The sequence below is a fragment of the Pituophis catenifer genome, unplaced genomic scaffold (assembly GCF_029215685.1).
Source record: "Pituophis catenifer annectens isolate HBS135680 unplaced genomic scaffold, rPitCat1.0.hap2 SCAF_13, whole genome shotgun sequence".
Lineage (NCBI taxonomy): Eukaryota > Metazoa > Chordata > Lepidosauria > Squamata > Colubridae > Pituophis > Pituophis catenifer.
Window position 1 is genome coordinate 14,897,598 of NW_027256893.1, and position 22,138 is coordinate 14,919,735.

The 22,138-nt window shown below is 45.9% G+C and overlaps 2 protein-coding genes across 5 annotated transcripts; one reads left to right on the plus strand and one right to left on the minus strand.

The window, feature by feature from the left end:
• Nucleotides 1-253: 253 nt before the first annotated feature.
• Nucleotides 254-6,942, minus strand: TMEM208 (transmembrane protein 208). Its single transcript, XM_070952759.1, has 6 exons — nucleotides 6,870-6,942; nucleotides 6,628-6,723; nucleotides 4,486-4,545; nucleotides 2,948-3,084; nucleotides 1,844-1,928; nucleotides 254-752 (listed from the first exon to the last, which is right to left on the minus strand). The coding sequence occupies exons 1-6, from the start codon at nucleotides 6,873-6,875 to the stop codon at nucleotides 615-617; spliced, it is 522 nt and encodes a 173-aa protein (XP_070808860.1). The 5' UTR covers nucleotides 6,876-6,942; the 3' UTR covers nucleotides 254-614.
• A 221-nt stretch (nucleotides 6,943-7,163) lies between these two features.
• LOC139323536 (F-box/LRR-repeat protein 14-like) lies at nucleotides 7,164-19,768 on the plus strand. Of its 4 annotated transcripts, none has more exons than XR_011600997.1 (8): nucleotides 7,164-7,195; nucleotides 13,002-13,103; nucleotides 14,010-14,993; nucleotides 16,248-16,463; nucleotides 17,747-17,959; nucleotides 18,270-18,487; nucleotides 18,911-19,336; nucleotides 19,432-19,768. XR_011600997.1 is itself a non-coding variant. In XM_070952930.1 (7 exons), the coding sequence occupies exons 1-7, from the start codon at nucleotides 7,169-7,171 to the stop codon at nucleotides 19,083-19,085; spliced, it is 1,935 nt and encodes a 644-aa protein (XP_070809031.1). In that variant the 5' UTR covers nucleotides 7,164-7,168; the 3' UTR covers nucleotides 19,086-19,768. The 4 variants fall into 4 exon arrangements, 2 of the variants coding, with proteins under 2 accessions (XP_070809031.1, XP_070809033.1); XR_011600998.1 differs by having other exon boundaries at nucleotides 19,567-19,768; XM_070952930.1 differs by having other exon boundaries at nucleotides 18,911-19,768.
• The last annotated feature ends 2,370 nt before the right edge of the window (nucleotides 19,769-22,138 follow it).

Genomic DNA, 22,138 nt, shown 5'->3' on the forward strand with positions numbered 1-22,138 from the left:
GGGTCGGAGATGAATAGATGGGGCAGACAACTATTCATCTTCCAGATGGACGGACTTGTTCGCCTGCGTTTAGAGAGAAACCTTTTGCCAGGCCTGCTGGTGCTCTTGTTAAAGGAATTTTTGACTTAACTTTCAGAGGGTTTGTCACATTTGGGGAGCTGGGTCAGAACGAGAACGATCATGAAAACAGGAGAGTAAATGAAGAGGCTGAAGGAAACCCACGCATACGGCAAGCCCTCTCGTGGCAAACGTCTGGTGCGTGCAGGTGTCTCTTTAATGCGTCATTGCTTCCAACACTGAAAGGCCTTCATCGTCCGATTCATATTAGAGCATCGTTTTAGAAAGGTATTTACACATCTGCAGCCCTCTCCCTGCGATCCCCCTTCCCCTTGCCGTAAGGCGGAAAAAAAGCAAAAAGATTTGTCTGGGGCTCGCCCCCCCCCCTTCCCATTGCAAGCCATCTAGCCTTAGGATGAAGAGGTGTCAGGGGGCGAGCAAGGGCCAGAAGGGAGGGGGGGGGAAAATCCCCCGGTGTTTTCTGATTGGTTCAAATCCCTGATAAAACAGCCACATGGAGAGCCAAGGTGGCCTGACATTCATGCTCAGGAGCGCAGCTAAAACCGTTTCATCTGCCGACGTTCTTGCCGGCGCTGTTTCTTCTCGTTGGGCTCTTGATTGGCAGTCGGAGATTCCGCGGTGAGCCAAGGACCCAGGAGGTTAACCCAGAGGAGATAGAGGGCTCGCCCCGGAGCCTGCAAGGGGTAACAAAAACAGGGAACCCCTATTAAGGTGTGCCACAAACAAAATGCACAGCTGAGCATTAGCAAAAAGCTGGCTGGGGTTTTTGGTAGTTAAGGAATTACATCCCGCTTAGCAATAGCAATAAGACTTACATACCGCTTTACAGTGCTTTTACAGCCCTAAGCGGTTTACAAAGTCAGCCTATTGCCCCCAACAATCTGGATCCTCATTTTACCAACGTTGGAAGGCTGAGTCAGTAGCAATAGCAATAGCACTTAGACTTATATACCGCTTTACAGTGCTTTACAGCCCTCTCTAAGCGGTTTACAGAGTCAACATATTGCCCCCAACAATTTGGGTCCTCATTTGAACCACCTCGGAAGGATGGAAGGCTGAGTCAACCTTGAGCCTGGTGAGATTGGAATTGCCAAATTGCAGGCAGCTGGCAGGCAGCAGAAGCACCCTGCGGTACTGCATTCTAACCACCGCGCCACCTCGGCTCTTCTCTATGAATGGTGGGCATTTACATTCCATTTATTTTAATCCGCTTCATTTTATTTTAATCAATTCTACAGGTGCTCGACTTACGACCATTAGACCAGAACGTCCATCTCTAAACAATGCAGTGATTGAGTCATCACAGGGCTCCGCCCAATTTTACAGCCTCTGATGATCGCACGGCTCAGCTGGGATCGTCAGAGCCTTTTAAAAGCATTTTTTCTACATAAATGCATTTTTGTAGGATTCTACAAAATTCTACAAAAGCATTTTTCGGCCAAAGAGGTTGTAGGAAAAAGGCTTTTAAAAGTTAAAAAAAAAAAAAAAAAAGTTGGCCACGCCCATCCAGTCACATTACTCCCCCACCAAGCCACACCCACAGAACTGGTAATAACAAATTTTACATTTCACCACTGGCAACAACCCTGTGAGGTGGATTGGGCTGACTGGCCCAAGGTCATTTAGCTGGCTTTCAAGGCTAAAGCAGGATTTGAATTCATGGTCTCTTGCTTTCTAGCTCGGTGCTTTACCCAAACTGGCTCCCTGCCATAGCTGCAAAGAGGAAGAATGTGCTGTAGACAAATAAGTAAGAAAAGAAACTTACCAAGAGCCAAAAGTACCACATATAGAGGGAAAAACAACTGAGCACTTGGACAATGGCGGTAAGCAAGATCATATCCTTCAGATGCCTGAGGGTAGGGAAAAAACAAAAAAAAGGCCGATTTTTATTAGGGCAGAAGATAAAAAGTCTCAGCGTCTTCTATTGTTCTCCAACCTTCCATCCCAGAAACGAAAAAGACTGGCTTTAAAAAAATTTTTAAAAAGATACGGAGGATCAAAAATTTAGAATGTGCCTGAACAGGATTGACATGAGAAGAGGGGGGAAAGACTTACAATCAGAGGTGGGCTTCAACAATTTTAGCAAGGGGTTCTCTGCCTGGTTGCTGGGTGGGCGTGGCCATGGTGGGCGTGGCTTAGTTGGCCTCCTGCACCACAGGGGAGGAGACATTTTTGCCCTCCCTGGGCTCTGGAGGCTTTCCTCAAGCCTCCAGGAGGGCGAAAACGGTCTCCCTAGGCCTTCCAGAGCTCTTCCAGAGCTGGAGCTGTCTAAAGAAAATTGTTTGTCAGAAGCAACCCAGCAATAAAACCCAGTTAATAGAAGCAATCATTCAAACTTGGTTTCACATGATAACAGCTGCAGAACTAAAAGACTTGGTTCACTCCATGGGAAGACATTGTAAGGCTGTAATTCATGCTAAAGGTTACCCAACGAAGTATTAACAGACATGGTGATAATTTTCGTATATCCGTTTTTTTCTACGTGTTTCACTTTTGTTCTTTATACTGTAACTGCTATTCTAATAGCAAATCCTTCATAAAAGTTATTGCGTTACATTCTTGATTAAATTATCTTTCCATTGATATATAATTTTATGATACTACTCAAAGAAAAAAAAGTGGTGTTATTAGCTAGTTTTAGAAAATACACTTTTCCCAAAAGGTTTCCACAATTTTGGCCACTACTGTAATGTTAAAAGTTACCATTCTATTAAAAACACGGAATCTTTTGCGTGTCTCACACACAAGGAGATGCAGGTGACCCTGGGACCAGTGTGTCCCTCCACTGGTTGAGGCTATGAAAGAAAACTACGTATGCGCTCAGGCAGCAGGATCTGCTCACCTGGACTTAGGTAGTGTTGACACTCACTCTGCCATTCCCTGCTCCATATTCAGATCAATTCCGCCATCGGCGAGGCTGCCACCCTCTGCAAAAGTAGGCTTGGCCATTGACCTCATGGATTGGTAACTGGCCCCATAGACCATCAAGCTGAACACAAAGGCAACCTAAAAGGAGAATATGAAAATCACCCAAGAAAAAACAGTAAAACCCTTCGGAGATACTCCTACTTTGGAGATACTACTTCGGTAAAGTACACAAAGATTGAGAAGTACACAAAGGTTTGTACTTGGGAAAGATAGACATGAAAGCAAATATATTTTCTGGCTGGTGCAATATTTTTAGCCAGGATTACTGGGCACAATTGGATGCAAGCACTTCTGCTAAGGATTAAGACAGCTCTAATGGAAAAATGGTTTACTGATGGTTATATGTGGAGCCTCCCAAGTTTACAAACATGATACAGGATCTCAGCTGTGGAGGATTAGTGGGGACAGGGGGATGGCAGTTGAATGCGAATCTCATATTCTCCTTCTTCTTGTGCCATATCCGTCTGATCTGTCCCCGTCTACACACACACACACACACACAAACACAGCCAGCTGAGGGTTAAGGAAGCACTTGGCACGCACACAGGTCGTTATCTCAAACTTGGCAACAATATAAGCACCGTCTGCCAAGAGCTTTACTGCAACAGATAACATAAAATTACATACACATTGCAAATAGTCCAGCAAAACAATATCCCTTCGGCAGCTTCAGACGTTGTTCAAGTGACTAGCCAGAGTTAGTTTTTGTTCGTCACGGAGTCTCTGGGGTGTGGTCCAGTGACTCAGTTCTAATCCCTAGCACGCCTCCTTAACTGCTGCAACCGTTTATCACGCCTTCGTTGGCGTGCATCCAGGAACGACGGCTCTCCTTCCTCGCTCTCATCCGAGACACCTGGATCCTGGCTAATCTCCTCTCCCTCGGCCGGCACCTGAGACAGTGCCAGAGGGGAAGGGCCTGGAGAGGGAGGCCTGGCTGACTCCTCTCCCTCATGTTCGGAGCCTTCTTCCTCCGATGACATAGGCTCAGAGGGAGGGGCCACAACACCGTCATCAGATGTTGGCGATCATGTTGGCAATCCTATTTTTGTCAACAGCCGCATGAAAAAGTGCTGCTGAGTTTTGTCCAAACTAGTCCCTTAGATTTTGAAGCCATGATGTTCTTCTTCTGCCTGGACCTTATTTGCCTTCAATCTTTCCCTGGAGGATTAAGTGAAGGATGCCGTATTTTCTGGGTGTCGCATCACCTGTCCAAAATATTCTAACTTTCGCTTTTTAATGGCTTTGGTGATTTCCCTTTTCTTTCCCAGGCAGCTTATCACCTCCTCATTTGGATATTATTCTCATATTCTCCCAGCTAATATTTTAAACAGATTGATAAATAACTTACTTTCTTTTGATGAGTGAAACATAAAGAACACTCCCGAATCACCCTTTCCCCCCCCTAACTCTCAATATGCAACACACATTGACAGTCCCTGACTCAAAAGAAATGACGGTCTGAAAATATATAGAACTCACCCACGTCCAAATGGTGGCTGTTATGTAAAAGATCCCAAGGTTGACAATTCCGTAAATGGCCTGGAAGCAAGGGATATCAGAATAAGAGAGAAAGAGGAACAGACATTGAGCTCTTTGTTTAAAGCCATTTCTCAAACTATAGGCAACTTTACGACGTGTGGACTTCAATCTCCAAGATCCCTTCCAACACTGATGATGTTCTATGTTCTAACTCCCGGGAATGCTGCCCCAGGGAATTCTGGGAACTGAAGATCCCATATCTTTCGGTCGCCAAGGTTGACAAGCACTTGTCTAAAAGTATTCTAAATCTAAACATGTAAATCACCCAATCAAACTTCAACTCCACTTTTTACCTTCAGAAATAGGACTTCATGGACTGAGACTTGAGCAGCTACTGCTGCCACCAATGGGGGGAAAGCTACAACTGCAGCTTTTTTTTTTTAAAGATTTAAGATTGATTTAATATTGTCATTGCACCTCGTACAACAAAATTAAATGCCATCTTCAATGTACATCATACATAAGAAAACTATAAAAATAAAACAAAAAGACACATCCTTCACATTCTACGCAATTGAATTGAAAACCCCTGATATTGCATTAATATTGCATTATACGGTAGAATTCAATATACTTACTGCTCTGGGAGAAAAGCTGTTTTTCAGCCTGTTTGTCCTTGTTTTTATTGTCCTGTACCATCTGCCAGATGGTAACAGTTCAAAAAAAAGGGGGGGGGCCAGGATGAGATGGATCTTTAAGAATGTTTTGAACTTTCTTAAGAGCTATAAAGCTCTTCCAAAGAGGGGAGAGGGGGGAACCAATGATCCTCTGGGCAATGACGTTAACTCTCTGGAGCGTTGTCCTATCTGCCACCGTGCAATTGGCAAATCATACAATTGACAAATCATACCACACATACAGTGCAGTAAGTTAAAATACTCTCTATGGTGCAGCGGTAGAAGGACGCCAGCAGTTTTTCATTCAGTTGTTGTTTCCTGAGAAGTCACAGGTAGTATAATCTCTGCTAGGCCCTTTTGACCAGTGCTGCAATGTGAGCTCCTGAGCTCAGGTCCTCTTTTATGGTAACACCCAGAAACTTAAAAACTGGCCACTTGCTTCACTCGGTCTCCATTGATAAGCAAAGGCTGGATTTCTGATCTATTCCTTCTATAGTCCACTATAAACTGATAATTAAGAGCCTTGGTGGCGCAGCAGACTAAAGTGCTGTTAAGTAGCACCAGCTGCCTGCAATTACTGCAAATTCAAATCTCACCAGGCTCAAGGTTGACTCAGCCTTCCATCCTTCCGAGGTAAGTAAAATGAGGACCCGGATTGTGGGGGCAATAAGCTTTGTATAAAAAAGAACACCGCTTTGGGGGGGGGGGGCGAAAGCCCTACTAAGCAGGTATATACAAAAGGATGAAGGCTATTGCTTTTTTTTTAATTTGATTTATATGCCGCCCTTCTCCGAAGACTCAGGGCGGCTTGCAATGCATTAAGCAATAGCCTTCATTCTTTTGTATATTTTATACAAAGTCAGCTTATTGCCCCCACAATCTGGGTCCTCATTTTACCTACCTTAGAAAGGATGGAAGGCTGAGTCAACCTTGAGCCTTGGAGAGATTTGAACTTGCAGTAATTGCAGGCAGCTGATGTTAATAATGATGTTAATGTTAATTAACCGATGAACCAAATTGGTTTAATCATCTTATATTCACATTTTTATATGTATGTTATTTTAACGGTTCACCGCCCTGAGACCTTCGGGAGAAGGGCGGTATAGAAATTGAATGAATGAATGAATGAATGAATGAATGAATGAATGAATGAATGAATAAATAAATAAATAAATAAATAAATAAATAAATAAAATAACAGTGCTTTAGTCTGCTGCGCTACCGAGGCTTAACGCATTGTAAACCGTCCTGAGTCTCCGGAGAAGAATGGCATATAAATCCAATCAATCAATCAATCAATCAATCAATAAACACCAGTTATGATGACAAAGGTTTTGGTGGGCTGCTCAGAATACCCAGCCTTTCAGAAGCGCAGATCTTCCTCCCTGAGCAAAAAAAATAAGCAGGCTGCCCTGGCTCATCTCCCTCCCACCCACCCTCCGAGATCCGGCGCCCCCATACTCACATTCGCCCCTAGGATGATTCGTAGGTAGAACTTGAGCGTATCCTTGTTTTCTTCAAATATCTGCTTTTTGCCTTTGGTTCCTACCTTTCCTTTGGGCTGTGGGGGGGGGGGGAGGGAGAGAATAAAAGGCAATTTTTAAAAATAATAATAATATATTTTTTTTAATTATCACATTCCTCGATCTTGATTTAACTATCCCTCTCTCGCCCCGGCTTGGTCCCGTCTCCCGATGCCCGACTCACCGCCATGACGACTCCCCGGCCAGCCTAACAGGGCACGCAGGCAAGTCCACCACCAACTCAACACAGAGGGATTTCCGGCGCGGGGACATTGGCGTCACAAATCAGCGCCGCCGCTTTTCTCTTTTGAGTGCCTACAGTTCCCGACAAGCATCGCGGCCGTCGTCTTGGGGATCCTGGAACGCGGGGGAGGAGGAGGAGGAGCTGGTGGGCGGGGCGTGGGCGGGGCCGTCCGTTGGAGGCGGCGCCGTTTCTTTTATCCATCTCTTGTCTTTCGTTCGTCTTATGACCTCCGCCCGGCGATGGACGCCTGCAGGCTGCCCGTAGAGGTAAGGGCGAGCAAGGACGCGGATATTCTGCTCGGGTGGAGTCCTCCCAGGTTTGCTCCGCACTTGACCCGCATGATTGCATTCAGACGTGTCTGCAAACGCGTGTCAGGCTTTTATTTTTCCGGCTGGTTGCTCCTTCAATGTCCCTATTTCTCTTCCTCCGGGTTGTTAGCATTTTTTTCTTCTTTGATCTTTGAGCCGCGTGCATCATTTGCAGGTGCTTCCCCATAAGGGGAAAAAAAAAAACTTCCTAACGGTTAAAAGATGCTCAGGGGAGCGAAACAAGCCTACCTTACAGGGGTGGCGTGTTCTCCATCGCGCCCGGTTTTGAAGAAGAAGCCGGGCAGCCCGGCTTCTGGATGGTGGTGTGGCTTGCCCAAAGTTGGACTACTAGATGAGGCTTGGGATGCTTTGCTTTCCAGCTGCAGGATTTGATGATATTCAATCTGGCTGCTGCAGGGATTTATGCTATATAGTGTTTTAAAAAGGGGACAAAGGAGGATTATTGCTTGTCATGGCTGGAATGATTGTTATTGCTTATAAAGCAATATTTTTGATTTTTTAAAAAAAAAAAATGCTTGGGGGAAAAACTGCAGTGCAGAGTCCTGGAGGAGGAAAATGGGATGGTGCTGAACAAAATGCTTAAGGAGATAATTATGTGCGGATGCTATATATAAGGTGCATCTGGAGCTGCCTAAATGGGGGAACTGTGTATTTTGCTCTTTGTAGACTCTAAATAACCTGGCGGGGGGGCACTCGGATTCTTGCTTCTTTGCCAGCAAAGAAGTCTGTTCCTGAAACGGATTCGTAAAAGTACGAGACCCACGTGGGATTTCAAAAAAAGAAAATAGCAAAGTTTAGAGGAAATTGTAAACATTGCAAACCCTCTTATGCAGAACCAACACAGGGGCTGATGAGATTTCTTGCCCTGGGCAATCAGGGTCCTACTATTATTATTTTTAATTGCCGAGGAATAAAATAATCGATGAATATACGGTACATCCTAACTTCACATTTTCACAGTACTCTATGATTCTTTGAGACAGGATTTGAAACCCTGGATTTGAGCAATACGTGAACCCAGATTCAGGGTTCAAGACACCCAATTCTTTTCTTTGATTCCCAGCCCCCCTTTTCTCCTTTTCTGAAAATCAACGAGCAGCCACAAGACACAATGAAAACTCCTTAACTTCACAACACATGAATTCAACCATAGTTTCAGCTGGGAAACTGTGGTGAGCATCCTGGATCAAGCTAAATCCAAAAACACTAGTGAATTCCTGCGACAAATCTGCCATCAACCTATAGATACATAGAGAGACAAACCACATTTATACACCATTTAAAAGAGATAATAAAGTTAAGAAGGAAACAAAAAGATCAGAACATATCCTCTCCAGCAACCAACACTCAGATAAGCAGGGATTAAAACCAGACAAACAGCCAAGCAAAAAAGAATACCCTATTCAAAGAACGGCCAAGGAGAAAACCACATCCTCACCAACACTAGCAAGGCAATATACTGTATATAAACAGGGAGTAAACCACACCCACTAGGTAATGATTTTACCTAATTAGGTAGTGAAATATCTGCAAGAAAACAACCAAACTCAGAGAGCACCAAGGACCCTACCATTCAATCCTGAGCTACTAATATTTCCTTCTATTTTTGTTTTTTACTTTCTTTGATCAGAGTGAAATTCTTCCAATTGTTATTATAGTTTAGATATAGATCTAGTTTACTGCTGCTGGTTCTGTTCTTGCATTGGAAATCCTTTTAAATGAAAGAATCCACCTGTTTGTACATGAAAATTGGCTTATGTCGTGTTTAAACAGCAGGACAATTTTCACATTCATCAAGGAGTAGGTAACTAGATAACCCAAACCATGGCATCAGGGTCAAGGAATGAGTGAAGATTGTGTTGTGGCCGGCCAGCGGAGCTGGTGGCAGACTCAGAAAGTGAGGAGGTTGGGGAGGAACATGGGCCAGTCCTGGAGTCTGGGGAAGGCTCTGATGAGGGCTCTGCGTCAGAGGCAGAGATGTGGCCAGGGCCGTCTGATAGTTGTCAGCTGCCTTCCAAGTCGGACATCAGTGGGGCAGAATAACAGCTAGAGCCTGTTCCCAGTGTGTGCATGTGCAGAGCTGCCAGAAGGGAACAGCTAAGGAACAAGGGTCGACTCAGGAGTAAAGCCACAGGTAGACAGTAAATGGCCCCTCCCATAGGGAATAAAGAGGAGCGAAAGGGGAGTGGAGTTTGCAGGAGACAATTAATTCGCTTAATTGGTTCATGACAGAGACTCCTTGCCAAGTTTTGAAGATATCGGCCTGGCAGCTCTCCAAGCCAGATAAGGTCTGTGACTGTAAATTCTCCCTTGAAAGACTTTGCTGGATGTGAATGAGAAGAATTCATAGTATTTAATAAAAAGGGGTTTTGTCAGGACAAGTTTAATATTTAATAAAAAGGGGTTTTGTCATGCTCTTGGGAAGCCTAGGTCAGAACAGATTGATAACCACATTAATGGGGGATAAAAATAATTTCCTCTAATACTAGAGCTTATGACCCCTGGGGCTTCGGTTGGCTCCTGACCTTCGCACCTTCCGCCGCGAATTAAAAACATGGCTGTTCACATCACCCAGCCTGGACTGAGGAGTTTTTTGATTATTTTAATGGGTTTTAATATATGTTTAAACTATATATTTATACATTTATGTATTTTATGTCTTTTATTGGCTTTGTTTTTACTTATTGTGAGCCGCCCTGAGTCCTATGGAGATAGAGCGGCATATAAATTATATTAAATAAATAAATTCCTCGGACAGATACACAACTGTCTGAAACTGGAATTCTGAAGTGGGTAATAAAATCCTATTTGGAAGGCATGGAGGTAATACACTGAATCAGTCCATCAAAAACTGCCTAATGTTGCTATAGGAACTTAGCGTGAAAATAATCATTTTACCATAGCAAGGTTTGGGCCACAAACTCTCATCATGTAATGGAAACTGCTTTAAAGAAAGAAAACCAACCCCAGTCCAGACCCCATTTCCTGAAGTGCTTTGTAGCACTCTCCCTTCAAAACATTTAATAAACATGTCACTGCGTATATGTAAAAAAAAAAACACATGTCACTGCGTATATGTAAAAAAAAAAACAAACACCTGACTCCTTTTTAATTTCCCATTGAGATAACTTGTTGCCTTTTGAGCACAATTGCTTTTAAAAACGTGTCCCTTTTTATTTTAAAACAAGCACAGCTGTTCTAGGATGAAAGCCGATCCTTGAAAAAGTTGCTTCGCAAAATGATTTTATAGAATTTTTACAAAACACTGTTAAACATCATTTTTTTATGATTTCTTTGTTCAAAACTTCATAAACTATTTAAGACTTGATAGATAGAAGATAGAATAACAGATCATTTAGTTGTTTCTATAATTAGCTTACTGTGACGCGGTGGCTAAGTGGCTAAGACGCTGAGCTTGTCGATCGAAAGGTCGGCAGTTCAGCGGTTCGAATCCCTAGCGCCGCGTAACAGGGTGAGCTCCTGTTACTTGTCCCAACTTCTGCCAACCTAGCAGTTCGAAAGCCCGTAAAAAATGCAAGTAGAAAAATAGGGACCACCTTTGGTGGGAAGGGAACAGCGTTCCGTGCACCTTTGGCGTTGAGTCATGCCGGCCACATGACCACAGAGACGTCTTTGGATAGCCCTGGCTCTTCGGCTTTGAAACGGAGATGAGCACTGCCCCCTAGAGTGGGGAACGACTAGCACATATGTGCGAGGAAAACCTTTACCTTTACCTTTATAATTAGCAATATTAACAAAAATTCTGACTGGTTTTATTACCTGGTGCTAAAATAAACTGCAAATTGTCTGATTCAGGTATTGCCAGTTCCATGAGCTCAATGATTGGAGCTTTGTAAACAGTGGCCCATAGCTTACTTTAATTATTTCTCAAAATACTTTTTGGTTTTGATGGTGACATCTTATCTAGATCAGAACAAGTTTATGGCAAATCCCAACATGGGTAAACATAAAAACTCATAAACCTCAATCCTGAACGAGAGAACATCCCATCCAGGTAAAACAAACAAGTGCTGTAATTAAATTGTTTTCTTATGGATAGTGGCTGCTGTTCTCAGACTTGTTCACACATACAATGGCTTGTTGTTGTGCAGAGACAATTACAGTAAATTATTTACTTTTTTATAGCTTTATCACATCCGGCTCTTCGTAAAAATCAGCAGCCTGTGGCATTTCATTAGCAAATTAAACTGAAAAAAAGTGGATAATAAGATTTGTAGAAGGCTTCCTTCTTCTTCTAAGCCACGTGGTTTCGCATCATACGAACATCTGAAATTAACTCCACTCTCGCTATATTAAGCCAAAGCAGAAGAGAATCGGATGTTTCCTTTTTCAACAGTTAACATACTGTTCAGATAGTCAAAATGTAGATGCAAATTAGAGGCAGTCTTTTTACATCAAAAAGCATTGCTCTGGATTTTATGGCAATCAATGTTCAAAATATTTGTATATCTGAAGACTTCCGTCCCATGATTCAGTTGGTGTCAATTTAAATTCTGGAAGAAATACAGGTAGTCCTCGACTTACAACAGTTTGTTTAGTAACCGTTCAAAGTTAAAATGACACCAGTGGTGGGTTTCAAAAATTTTTATTACCGGTTCTGTGGGTGTCGCTTGGTGGGTATCGCTTGGTGGGCGTGGCAGGGGAAGGATACTATAAAATCTCCATTCCCTCTCCAATCCAGGAGAAGGTTACTACAAAATCCCCATTTCCTGCCGATCAGCTGGGACTCGGGAGGCAGAGAATAGATGGGGGCGGGGCCAGTCAGAATTTTTACTACTGGTTCTCTGAACTACTCAAAATTTCCGCTACCGGTTCTCCAGAACCTGCTGAAACCCACCTCTGAACGACACTGAAAAAACCGTTTTTCACACAACCGTTGCAGCATTCCTCATGGTCAAATGATCAGAATTCAGATGCTTGGCAACTGGTTCATATTTATGACCATGGCGGTGTCCCGTGTCCACCGTGATCCCCTTTTTGTGACCTTCTGACGAGCAGATGCAATGGGGAAAGCAAAATTCACTGGACGACTTTGTTACTAATTTAACAACTGTGGTAACAACTGTAACGAGAATGGTCGCAAAACGGGGGCAAAACTCACTTTACAAATGTCTTGCTTAACAACAGAAATGTTGGCCTCAGTTGTGGTCGTAAGACGAGGACTGCCTGTTGTCATAGGACCGTGATGGCAAACCTATGGCACGCATGCCACAGGTGGCACATGGAGATATATCGGTGGGCAAGCAAGCATTGCCCTAGTTCAGCTCCGAAACTAGTCGGGAAACAGACTGTTTCCGGCCTCCAGAGGGCCTCCGGAGGGTGGGGAAGGCCATTTTTGCCCTCCCCAGGCTCCAAGAAAGCCTCCAAGGAGCCTGGGGAGGGCAAAAACGGCCTTCCCCACCCTGCACGCAGGTGCTATGGAGAATACTCCCCCTCTTCCTTGCGACAGACCTTCAAGTATTTTACTGTGTCCAAATGTCAACATTTGTGATTGTCATCCCGACCAATGTATTCAATTTTCGCTTCACAAGATCACGATGCGAGGAAGCGTTATGTTTTTCCAGTCCTTCCTCCATTAATTAAATTCTCTTGTCTCCAATGATGGAGCGTAACAAGCATCTCAGCATGAGGATACGAACTTTTAGATGACGTTTCCCATCGGTTCAGTTGAATCTCTTTCCAGTATGAACAGCTAAATTGGCCTCTGCTTTCTCGTTTATAGGTCATCGCTTACATCTTGAGCTTCCTGCCTATTTCTGACAGAAAAGAGGCGTCTCTGGTTGACCGAACCTGGTATTTTGCAGCCCAAGACTCTCTGCGACAGGTAAAACCTTTGTGGGCTTAAACACACTCACCTACGCTGCCAGGGTTCCAACGGATGCCCTAATTAAATCATGAGCCTCGAGCCAAGCTTCAAAAGAAATCCAGTTATTTATTAGGAGCTCCATGTCGGCACATACCCAAATGAAGCCAACTCTGACCCCACGTAATTTACCGCCCTGATCATGACCCTGTTTCCCTCCTCCCCCCCCCCCAACATGTGTCATCAATCACATTCGCCAATGGAGCAATTTCGCGGGTTGTAGAGATTATTCCCCTCAGGGTGCTGTGGGTAACCCTGGGAGACAGCCTTGAGAAAGATATGCCTTGAATGTGTGCTCCTGCCTTTTGAGCCAACCGGAAGTTGGCAAATGGGCCATTTCTGGCCTCTGGAGGGCCTCCGGGAGGGTGGGGAAGGCCATTTTCGCCCTCTCCAGACTCCTAGAGAGGCTCTAGAGCCAGGTGAGAGAGAAAAATGGGCCTTCCCCACCACCACCCCAAGGCCCTCCGGAGGCAGGAAACAACTTGTTTCCCTACTTCTAGGGAAGTAGGCCCAGAAGGCCTGAAAATCAGCTGGCACACTCCGGAGCTGAATTCACATGGCCACTGATATGGCTACGCGTGCCACCTGTGGCACGCGTGCCATAGGTTCACCATCACAGTCCTATACCATTTCAGACAAATATGCTTGTTGGAAGTCAACTCGGAAGGTCACAAATCGTGATTCCATTATCACCTGGATTGCGATCACGTGACTGTGGGGAGGGATGGTGATGCAGCAGCTGTAACTTCAAGGATGCGCTGTAAGTCACATTTCCCCAGGCTTTGCTACCTGTCGTTAAACGAACTATCGTAAGTCATGGGCTACTTGTACGTCATCATGACGGACCCTGCTTTGCTTCAATCCTAGGAGAATGTCCTCTACAACATCCCAGCTACCTCCGCTTCCCTCGGTACCATCCGGTCCTTGGCCCAAAGGCGCGTATGCAACCTCAAGATGGCGAACCTGGACAGCTCTACCACTTCCCGGGACGTCATCAAATGCATTGCCAACTACCTGGGCCCTCATCTGCGTAGTCTCTGCCTGAACGGCAGCTGCCTGACCGAAGCCAGCTTTGAGGAGCTCCTCCTGGCTTGCCCCAGCCTCGTGGCCCTGGACCTGAGCAGTTGCAACAGCATCTTCATGTCCGGCACCCTGCTCTCCAAAAAAGAGACTTTATTGCAAGCCCAAGAAACGCTAGCCAATTTGCGGGAACTGAACCTGTCCAGCGTGAGGTACTTGTCCGATCTCACTTTCAACCGCCTGGCCAGCTGTTGTCCGCAGCTGGCCAAGCTGGTCCTGGCCCGCTGCCACCTTACCTTTGAGTTCGATAGCTACAGCGGCTCCCACGACTACAACTCCTCGGCCCTCCTGTCTTTCCGCAACCTCCTGCACTTTCTCAGCCGGCGAGCCGCTTGCGTGAAGTCTCTGGATTTGAGCGGCACCAACGTTAACAGCCAGGCGATGAGGACCCTGGTCCAAGTGGAGAACCTGCAGCTGCAGGAATTCATCTTGCAGGCTTGCCGGGATCTGACCAACGAGGCGGTGAGCATCCTGTGTCAGCACCAGCCTCATCTGACCACGCTGGACCTCAGCGGCTGCTCTGAGCTATCGGACCGGGCTGGGCTGGCCATCAATTCCCGGCTTCTAGAACTTCGGTGCCTGCGCCTGGGGAAGCTCCCACGAATGACCGATGTTGGCTTCCAGGGAATGTCACACCTGAAGCATCTCCAGATCTTAGACGTGTCTGAATGCAGTCTGGTGAGCTGCAGTGAGCTGGCGAAAGCTTTTGGCGCTAACGCGAGACCTCCCAAGCTGAAATCTTTGAACATTGCCTTTTGTTCATTACTAAGGGTAAGTTCAGTGAAGGTTCTTTAATTTATTAAATTAAATTAAATTTATTTAATTAAAGGACAGCGGTACGGTTCAATCGCTGGTCCAGACACTGTGCTAAACCATAATGAGCTGGTTTGGTTTTAGCTTAATATAACGTGGATCCCGTGTTAAGTGCTTTCTTCACTAAACTATGGTTAAATAATTCACTTCATGCAATCCAGGTGGTCCTAGACTTATGGCCATAATTGAGCTCTCAATTTCAATTGTGGATGGTGTAAAACAGGTCATCACACGACCAGACCCTATTTTACGACTGTCGTCAAATGAACACAGGAGTCGCATGAAGTAAACCCTTCGTTTGCAATGGGGTGTTTTTTTGCTGGAAACTGAAAGTAAACACTAGTTTCCAGGGGAAAGAAATAGCAGTAGCACTTAGACTTATATACCACATCACAGTGCTTTTACAGCCCTCTCTAAGTGATTTACAGAGTCAGCCACTTGCCCCCAACAATCTGGGTCCTCATTTTACCCACCTCGGAAGGATGGAAGGCTGAGTCCACCTTGAACTGGTGAGAATTGAACTCAGAAGTGAAATGCTCCTGGTTCGGACCGGATCACCAGATCTAGTAGCGATGGCGGCGGGTGGTTCGGAGAACCGGTAGCAAGAATTCCTGCCCACCCCCTATGCCCAGCTGAGCCACGCGATCATGAGAGGCTTTTTTTTTTTTTACTTTTAAAAGCAATGCTTTTAAAAGTAAAAAAAAAGATTGCGCGCCACAGCTGATCACCCCCCCCTTGCACTGTTCTACTTACCGCATGCCTGCATGCACATACCAGACAAGCAATCATTCTTCACCTCTACACGGAGAACTACAATGCAGATACATGAGGAGAGAGAGAGAGAGAGAGAGGGAGAGAGAGACGCCCTCTCATGGCCTCCTTTATATAGACAGCAGCAATAACGCTGCTGACTCATCCTCAGTCATAAAAGGGCAATAACCTTGCTGACTCATCCTCAGTTCATCATCCTGGTCCACAGCCTTACAACGGCTGGTCAGCTTTAAATCTTCATTACCCTGACAAAGTCCCTTTTCTGGAATCCATCATGACTTCAACCAGTCCCTATGTCACTGGTCCTAAATGGAGGATTACCTATATGTGAAACTCCCCCAACGGAAATTCACGGAGAGCCATGCCCTCCCTGAAGCCCCTGTGGGAAGTTCAAGTGTAACATGAACCCAATCGTCCTTCCTTCTTCTTCTTCTTCTGCAGGACAGCACAGTGCTCTCTCTGGCCGAAGCTCTAAGCAAGAACCTGCGTGTTTTGGATCTGTCATCTTGCGTGTCGCTTTCTAACCGGAGCGTCCAAGCCATCGCTTCCAGCCTTTTACTCTTGACAGTCCTCCGCTTGGCCTGGTGTAAAGAACTGACCGACTGGGGCTTGCTGGGGATCGAGGAGCCCAGAGAGGAGCGTGAAAGCGCCAAAGAGGTGAGAGGACATCATTGATAGAAATACACAATCATAGAGTCATAGGGCTGGAAGGGACCTCGGAGGTCTTCCAGTCCAACCCCTTCCCCAAGGCAGGAGGCTTTATATCATCCCGAACAAATAGATGTCCAGTCTTTTCTTGAACAGCTCCAGTAATGGAGCACACCCACAACTTCTGGAGGCACATTGTTCCATTGATCAATTGTTCTCACCGTCAGCTCACAAACAAAACTTTTTTGTCTAATGGCCGAGCTCAATTTTTGGGTGGTGAGCACTTGCACAAGCACCTAAAATGTTTACAAAACCTAACTGAGGAAAAAAGAGCTTTCCTCCATGGTGACAATGGGAAAGTTACCCTGTGAGGAGAGGTTGAAATAGCTACAGGAGTGGCCTGCAAGCCGCCAATTCCCTTTTCGTGTTTTGGAGGCCTAGCATCAGTGCTCCTGTATCATACTTCATTATGGTCCTTTCCTGGATGTCCGCTAGATCCGTGGACTTTCACTTCCCCAGCCAATGTGGGCATTAGGGCAGACCTGAGTAGGGGGAAGGCGACCGGGCCTGTTGTGGTATGCTAGCAGCCTGCGGAGCTGGCAGCAGAGTCGGACAGTGAGGAGGCTGGGGAGGAACATGGGCCAGTCCTGGAGTCTAGGGAAGGCTCAGACGAGAGCTCTGCATCGGAGGCAGAGATAGGGTCAGGGCCATCTGGGAGTTATGTGCTGCCTCCAGAGCCTCCAGAGTCTGACGTCAGCGAGGCAGAGGAACAGGGGGAGCCTGTTCCCAATGCGTGCATACGCAGAGCTGCAGAATACAAGAACAGTTAAGACAAAAGGGGCGACTCGGGAATAAGGCTTGGCGATGATTGGCCCCTCCCATAAGACATAAAGGAGGAGCAAAGGCACGTGAGCCTTTGCAGGAAGCAACTTTGTTCATGCTGGTTGGTTTAAATTCTGAAGCTCCGTTTTGACTCTGTGCTCCGTGTGGCCTTGCAAAGCTAATTGCCAATTAGGTCTTTGGCAGCATGCCAAGGGAGATAAAGGCGGGTGTTTATCATCCTTATCCCGAAGGACCGTGGCAGATTTCTGTCGGACTCTTTACAAACTATTTGTGACTCATCAGAGGCTGGGAATGAACAGAATTCACAGCCGTTGAAATAAAAAGAGGGTTTTTGGGACTAATTGTGTGCTTTTCACTGTCTGACGAAGCCTAGGTCAGAACAGGGCCATCTAAGCAACCGAGAAAGGCTTCGCCCCCTTTTACCCACCCTTCCCGACTTGCTTTGACAGAAAGATGCTGGCCCAAAGTTCAGCAGGAACTTTGGCAACATGGGGTTTTTCCTGCCCCCACCCCAGGCTCTGGAGCAGGATAAAATGATGGTCATTAATCTCAACCAACAGAAGGCCCAAGAGCAGCACCAAACCTCTCTGAACGCCTTGACTCGTCTGCAAGAGCTGGATCTGACCGCCTGCGGGAAGCTGACGGACATGAGCATAGCCAAGGTAAATCATCAGCCTGATTTACACCTCGCACCAGTGATTGGATTCAAATCTTTTTTACTACCAGTTCTGTGTGGGTGGCTTGGTGGGCGTGGCAGAGGAAGGATACTGCAAAATCTCCATTTCTTCCCGATCAGCTGGGACTTGGGAGGCAGAGAATAGATGGGGTCGGGACCAGTCAGAGATGGTTTTTACCGGTTCTCCGAACTACTCAAAATTTCCGCTACCGGTTCTCCAGAACTGGTCAGAACCTGCCGAAACCCACCTCTGTCTCGCACCTCATTCAAGATTTGGTTCTGCCCTTCCTCTCCAGGTTATTAGCTTCCCAGATCTTCGCCACCTCTCCCTCAGCCTCGTGCCCAACATCACCGACACCAGTCTCCTCGCCATTGCGCGCAACTGCCGGAGCTTGGAGCACCTTTCGCTGAGCCACTGCACAAACCTGACGGACAGAGGCTTTGCCGAGGCAGCTGGATCTTTGTGCAGGTTGCAGCATCTCGTTCTTTCTGGCTGCAACCAGCTGACGCCCAGGTAAGCGAGCAGAGTTTGCAAGAGATGAGTCACCTGAATGCCTTGCTTGGGGCATCCCATGCGGCCTAAAGGCTGCTCAGTTGATCTTGGAAAATTATTTAGAACGGCTCCAGAGGCTTTCCTCGAGCCACCGGGAGGGTTAAAACGGCCTTCCCCAGGCTCTGGAGGTCCTCCGGAGGCCGGAAATGAGCCCGTTTCCAGACTTCCAGAACTTCCGGGAGGCCTATTTTTCACCCTCCCAGTGCCTCCATGCGGGCCCTGTACTTACCTGGCATCCAAAACAGGCCACATGGCAACTCCTGGGAGGGGTGGGGTGGGGTGGGCGGGGCCAGCCAGTCCTTGCAACTACCGGTTCGGCAAACCAGATGTAAAATTAACATCCTGTTTGCCCGAACCGTCTGAATCCCACCTCTGCCTTTCTAGGACCCTGAAGTCCATCGGTCAGGAGTGCCAGCTGCTGAAGTCCTTAGATGTCTCCATGTGCAGCAAGATCAGCATGTCCGACGTGGAACGCTTCCAGTCGCAGCTGCCCCCTCAAAGCCAGACCAGCATCCAGTCACGGTTCGTGGGTGGAGCAGACCTTTCCATCACCCTTTGAGGAACCCTTGTGGGTTGTGAGCCTAGACACCTTGGTTAACTTTTCTCCATCCCAGTGGGAAGGCAGCAGGCTGAAAATGAATTGCACTCTTACGGCCTCACAAGCCCCATCAAGGAAGCAAAACCCGTCTTCCGTGGTAGTGAAGACAGGTCCCAAGACTATTTTCCAGAAGTTATTGAGTAAGGCCAGCAATTTTGGTATTCTACAAGCAGAATGAGAGATATTTATTTGCTGCAAGAGTTTGGAACGAGGTAAGTGCTGGGAGTGGTATCCTAACAAGAACGGCAGGACAAGTCTTGTTATTCATACCTACTTTGATATGGGCACTTTTTTATCCCTTCTAAAGGTTGTGAATTCCCTCTTACGCAGACGGAATAAATACATTCTTAGTTGCCAATCCTTAAAGGTCCCTTTGTCAATTTTAGAGGAAACCTGGATTTGCATCCAGGTTTCAAAGTCTGCCCTCCTCACTGACTTTCAGACACAGCGAGACATCCCACTGACTTCTCGGAAACAGGGTGAAAAAGCAACTTTTTCCAATAGCATCCATCTCGTCTTTCTAAACCTGGGACTCAGTTTCTGTACCTGCGGATGTGTGTGTCTGTGTGTGTCAGATAACAAAACAGTGACACAAATAAAAGACTGCCATCTTATCCGTGCTTTGGAGTTTGGGGCAAAAGACAAAGCAGGCTATTAAACCCAACTCTCTCATCTTGGCTAAGAGTTATGTGTTTGATTTCACTTCCCACAACCCCCTTGCAAGTTATCATCCAAAAACAGCCGAGGTCTGCCAGATGCCTCCTCCCACAAAATAGCACTGGGAGCGGCATTCAAGTCGTGCCTGGAATTTAGCTTTCTGCACAAGAGTTAAAAAGAAAAGGCTTACCAGTGTAACAGCCCACTCCCACAAAAATAAGAAGGGAAATTGTGAATCGCGTGATTAAATGGTCTCTCGCATATCTGGTGGAGTTTTATGACATCGTTTGACCATTACAACTTTAAAAGCCTTTTCTTTTTCATGAACATTTGGGGGACTACAACAAGGAAAGGGCACCAAAAGATGTGTGAACTTTGTTCTGTACCAATCAAACAGTCCTGAATGATGTACTCTGCTTAACAAGCGGCTGTTTATGGGAGCCCCGGCTGCACTAAATAGATTTCAGAGTTTTGATCCATTAAGGTAAATCTACCCAAACCTAAGATTACAAAATAAGAGTGATGGTCCCACATGCTCTAATATTATTAGATGTAGTAATATCCTAATACCACCTAATATGATCCCCCTCAGAGGCATAAAATGAACTAAGATGGAACTTTCCCCCTTAGATCTCCCAAAATCTTAGGATGATCTAATGGGAAAAGTCAGCGTTGAGCAGAGAATTGTCTTCAGATTTCAACCATTTTGATCTTGATTGCCTGCAAGGCATATCTTACTTTACTTTACTTTTTTAAATTTATTTGCCAGATATTTTACTACAGATGACTTATTGATTCCCCGGTAAAGATAATTGGTCAATTTGACTTTTTCCATTTCCTTCTGTTTCACAAGCAGTAACCCTTCACAGAAGGCCCATGTTAGGCTACAGAATATTCCCAAAGCATCTGCCACTGCAGCATAAGAGGTTACTACTCAAATCATTTCTTTTTCTAACTGAGGTGGGGGGGGGGGGGGAAAGGTCAAAGTTCTCACTGGGCTTGGACTCCATCCAGGGATGGGCTGCTAAGGGTTCGGGAGAACCTCTAGCTAAGATTCTGTGCAGTTTGGAGAACCCCCAAATCTCACTCCTGGTTGGCCCCGCCCACCCCTCCCCTCCCAGGAGTCCCAACGCGGCCTGTTTTGGATGCAGGCAAGTGCAGGGCACACGTGGAGGCTCGGGGAGGATGAAAAACGGGCCTACTGGAAGTTCAGGAAGGCCGGAAATGGCCCCGTTTCCAGCCTCCGGAGCCTGGGGAGGCCGTATTCGCCCTCCTGGAGACTCAAGGAAAGCTTCTGGAGCCCGGGGAGGGCAAACACACCCACATACCGCCGTGGTGCAGGAAGCCGACTAGGCCACGCCCACCATGGCCACGCCCACCCAGCAACCAGGCAGAGAACCCCTTGCTAAAATTTTTGAAGCCCACCCCTGACTCCATCTATAAATGTTAAAGACATCCAGTTTTTGTGCTCCATACAGGAACTCCCAACTACATGCAATCAAACAAAGCCATAAAGGTAGTTCTTTCTCTCTTTTTTTTTAATGATTAAAGGTTTCTATGCCCAAGGTAGTACCACAGTGAATTTGTTACAGTACAATCATCTGAGCAGGAAGAAAATGGGGGAATGCCCAGGAATCCCTTTTCGGCAGTTTATAGGTCATCCTTGACTTGATAGCAGTTCATTTATTGATCATTCAAAGTTCCAACGGCACTGAAAAAGGTGACTTATGACCGTTTTTTCACACTTAACGACCATTGCAATGGTCATGTGATCAAAATTGGGATGCCTGGCAAATGTCTTTATGGCGATTGCGATGTCCCTGGGTCACTCGATTCCCCTTTTGTGGCTTTCTGACAAGCAAAGTGAACGGGACGGTCAAGATTGATTTAACCCCCACGTTAACTAATTTAGCAACTCCTAAGATCCACTTAACGGCTGTGGCAAGAATGGTCGTAAAGGGGTAAAGTCCACTTAAATGTTTCACTTAGCAATCAGATGTTTTGGGTTTAATTGTGGTCGTAATCAAGGGCTATCTGCATTGAAGCAGACAAAGTTCGTTCTTAAACCTATGAAGAGTTTTCACGGTGCAAGACTTAAATCATACGCAAAGAGCTGCAAGGAGAAAAAAACCCTGAAAATTTCTGATCCAGTGCAATGAATTCCACATCTGTTGTGGGGTGAGGAAAAAAAAAAATCTGTGACACATACATCAAATGTACATAAAAGAAGTAAAGAACCGCCACATTTCCTATCAAAATAGGTTAAGAGAGAGACAAACAAAAGAACTATCAAAAAAAGCCTTTCCCTTAGTCACAATCCCATCATTTACAGAGTGATGCCGAAGAGTCTTTATCCT

What these genes read in the sequence shown, in the direction of transcription:
- TMEM208 (XM_070952759.1), bottom strand. An exon ending in GAATCATCCTAGGGGCGAAT is followed by an intron (nt 4,546 to 6,627) that starts GTGAGTATGGGG and finishes CCTTGCTTCCAG; the next exon opens with GCCATTTACGGAATTGTCAA. An exon ending in ATGGAGCAGGGAATGGCAGA is followed by an intron (nt 1,929 to 2,947) that starts GTGAGTGTCAAC and finishes CCCTACCCTCAG; the next exon opens with GCATCTGAAGGATATGATCT.
- LOC139323536 (XM_070952930.1), top strand. Translation starts at nt 7,169, where the DNA reads ATGGACGCCTGCAGGCTGCCCGTAGAG. An exon ending in CCTGCAGGCTGCCCGTAGAG is followed by an intron (nt 7,196 to 13,001) that starts GTAAGGGCGAGC and finishes TCTCGTTTATAG; the next exon opens with GTCATCGCTTACATCTTGAG. An exon ending in CCTTTTGTTCATTACTAAGG is followed by an intron (nt 14,994 to 16,247) that starts GTAAGTTCAGTG and finishes CTTCTTCTGCAG; the next exon opens with GACAGCACAGTGCTCTCTCT.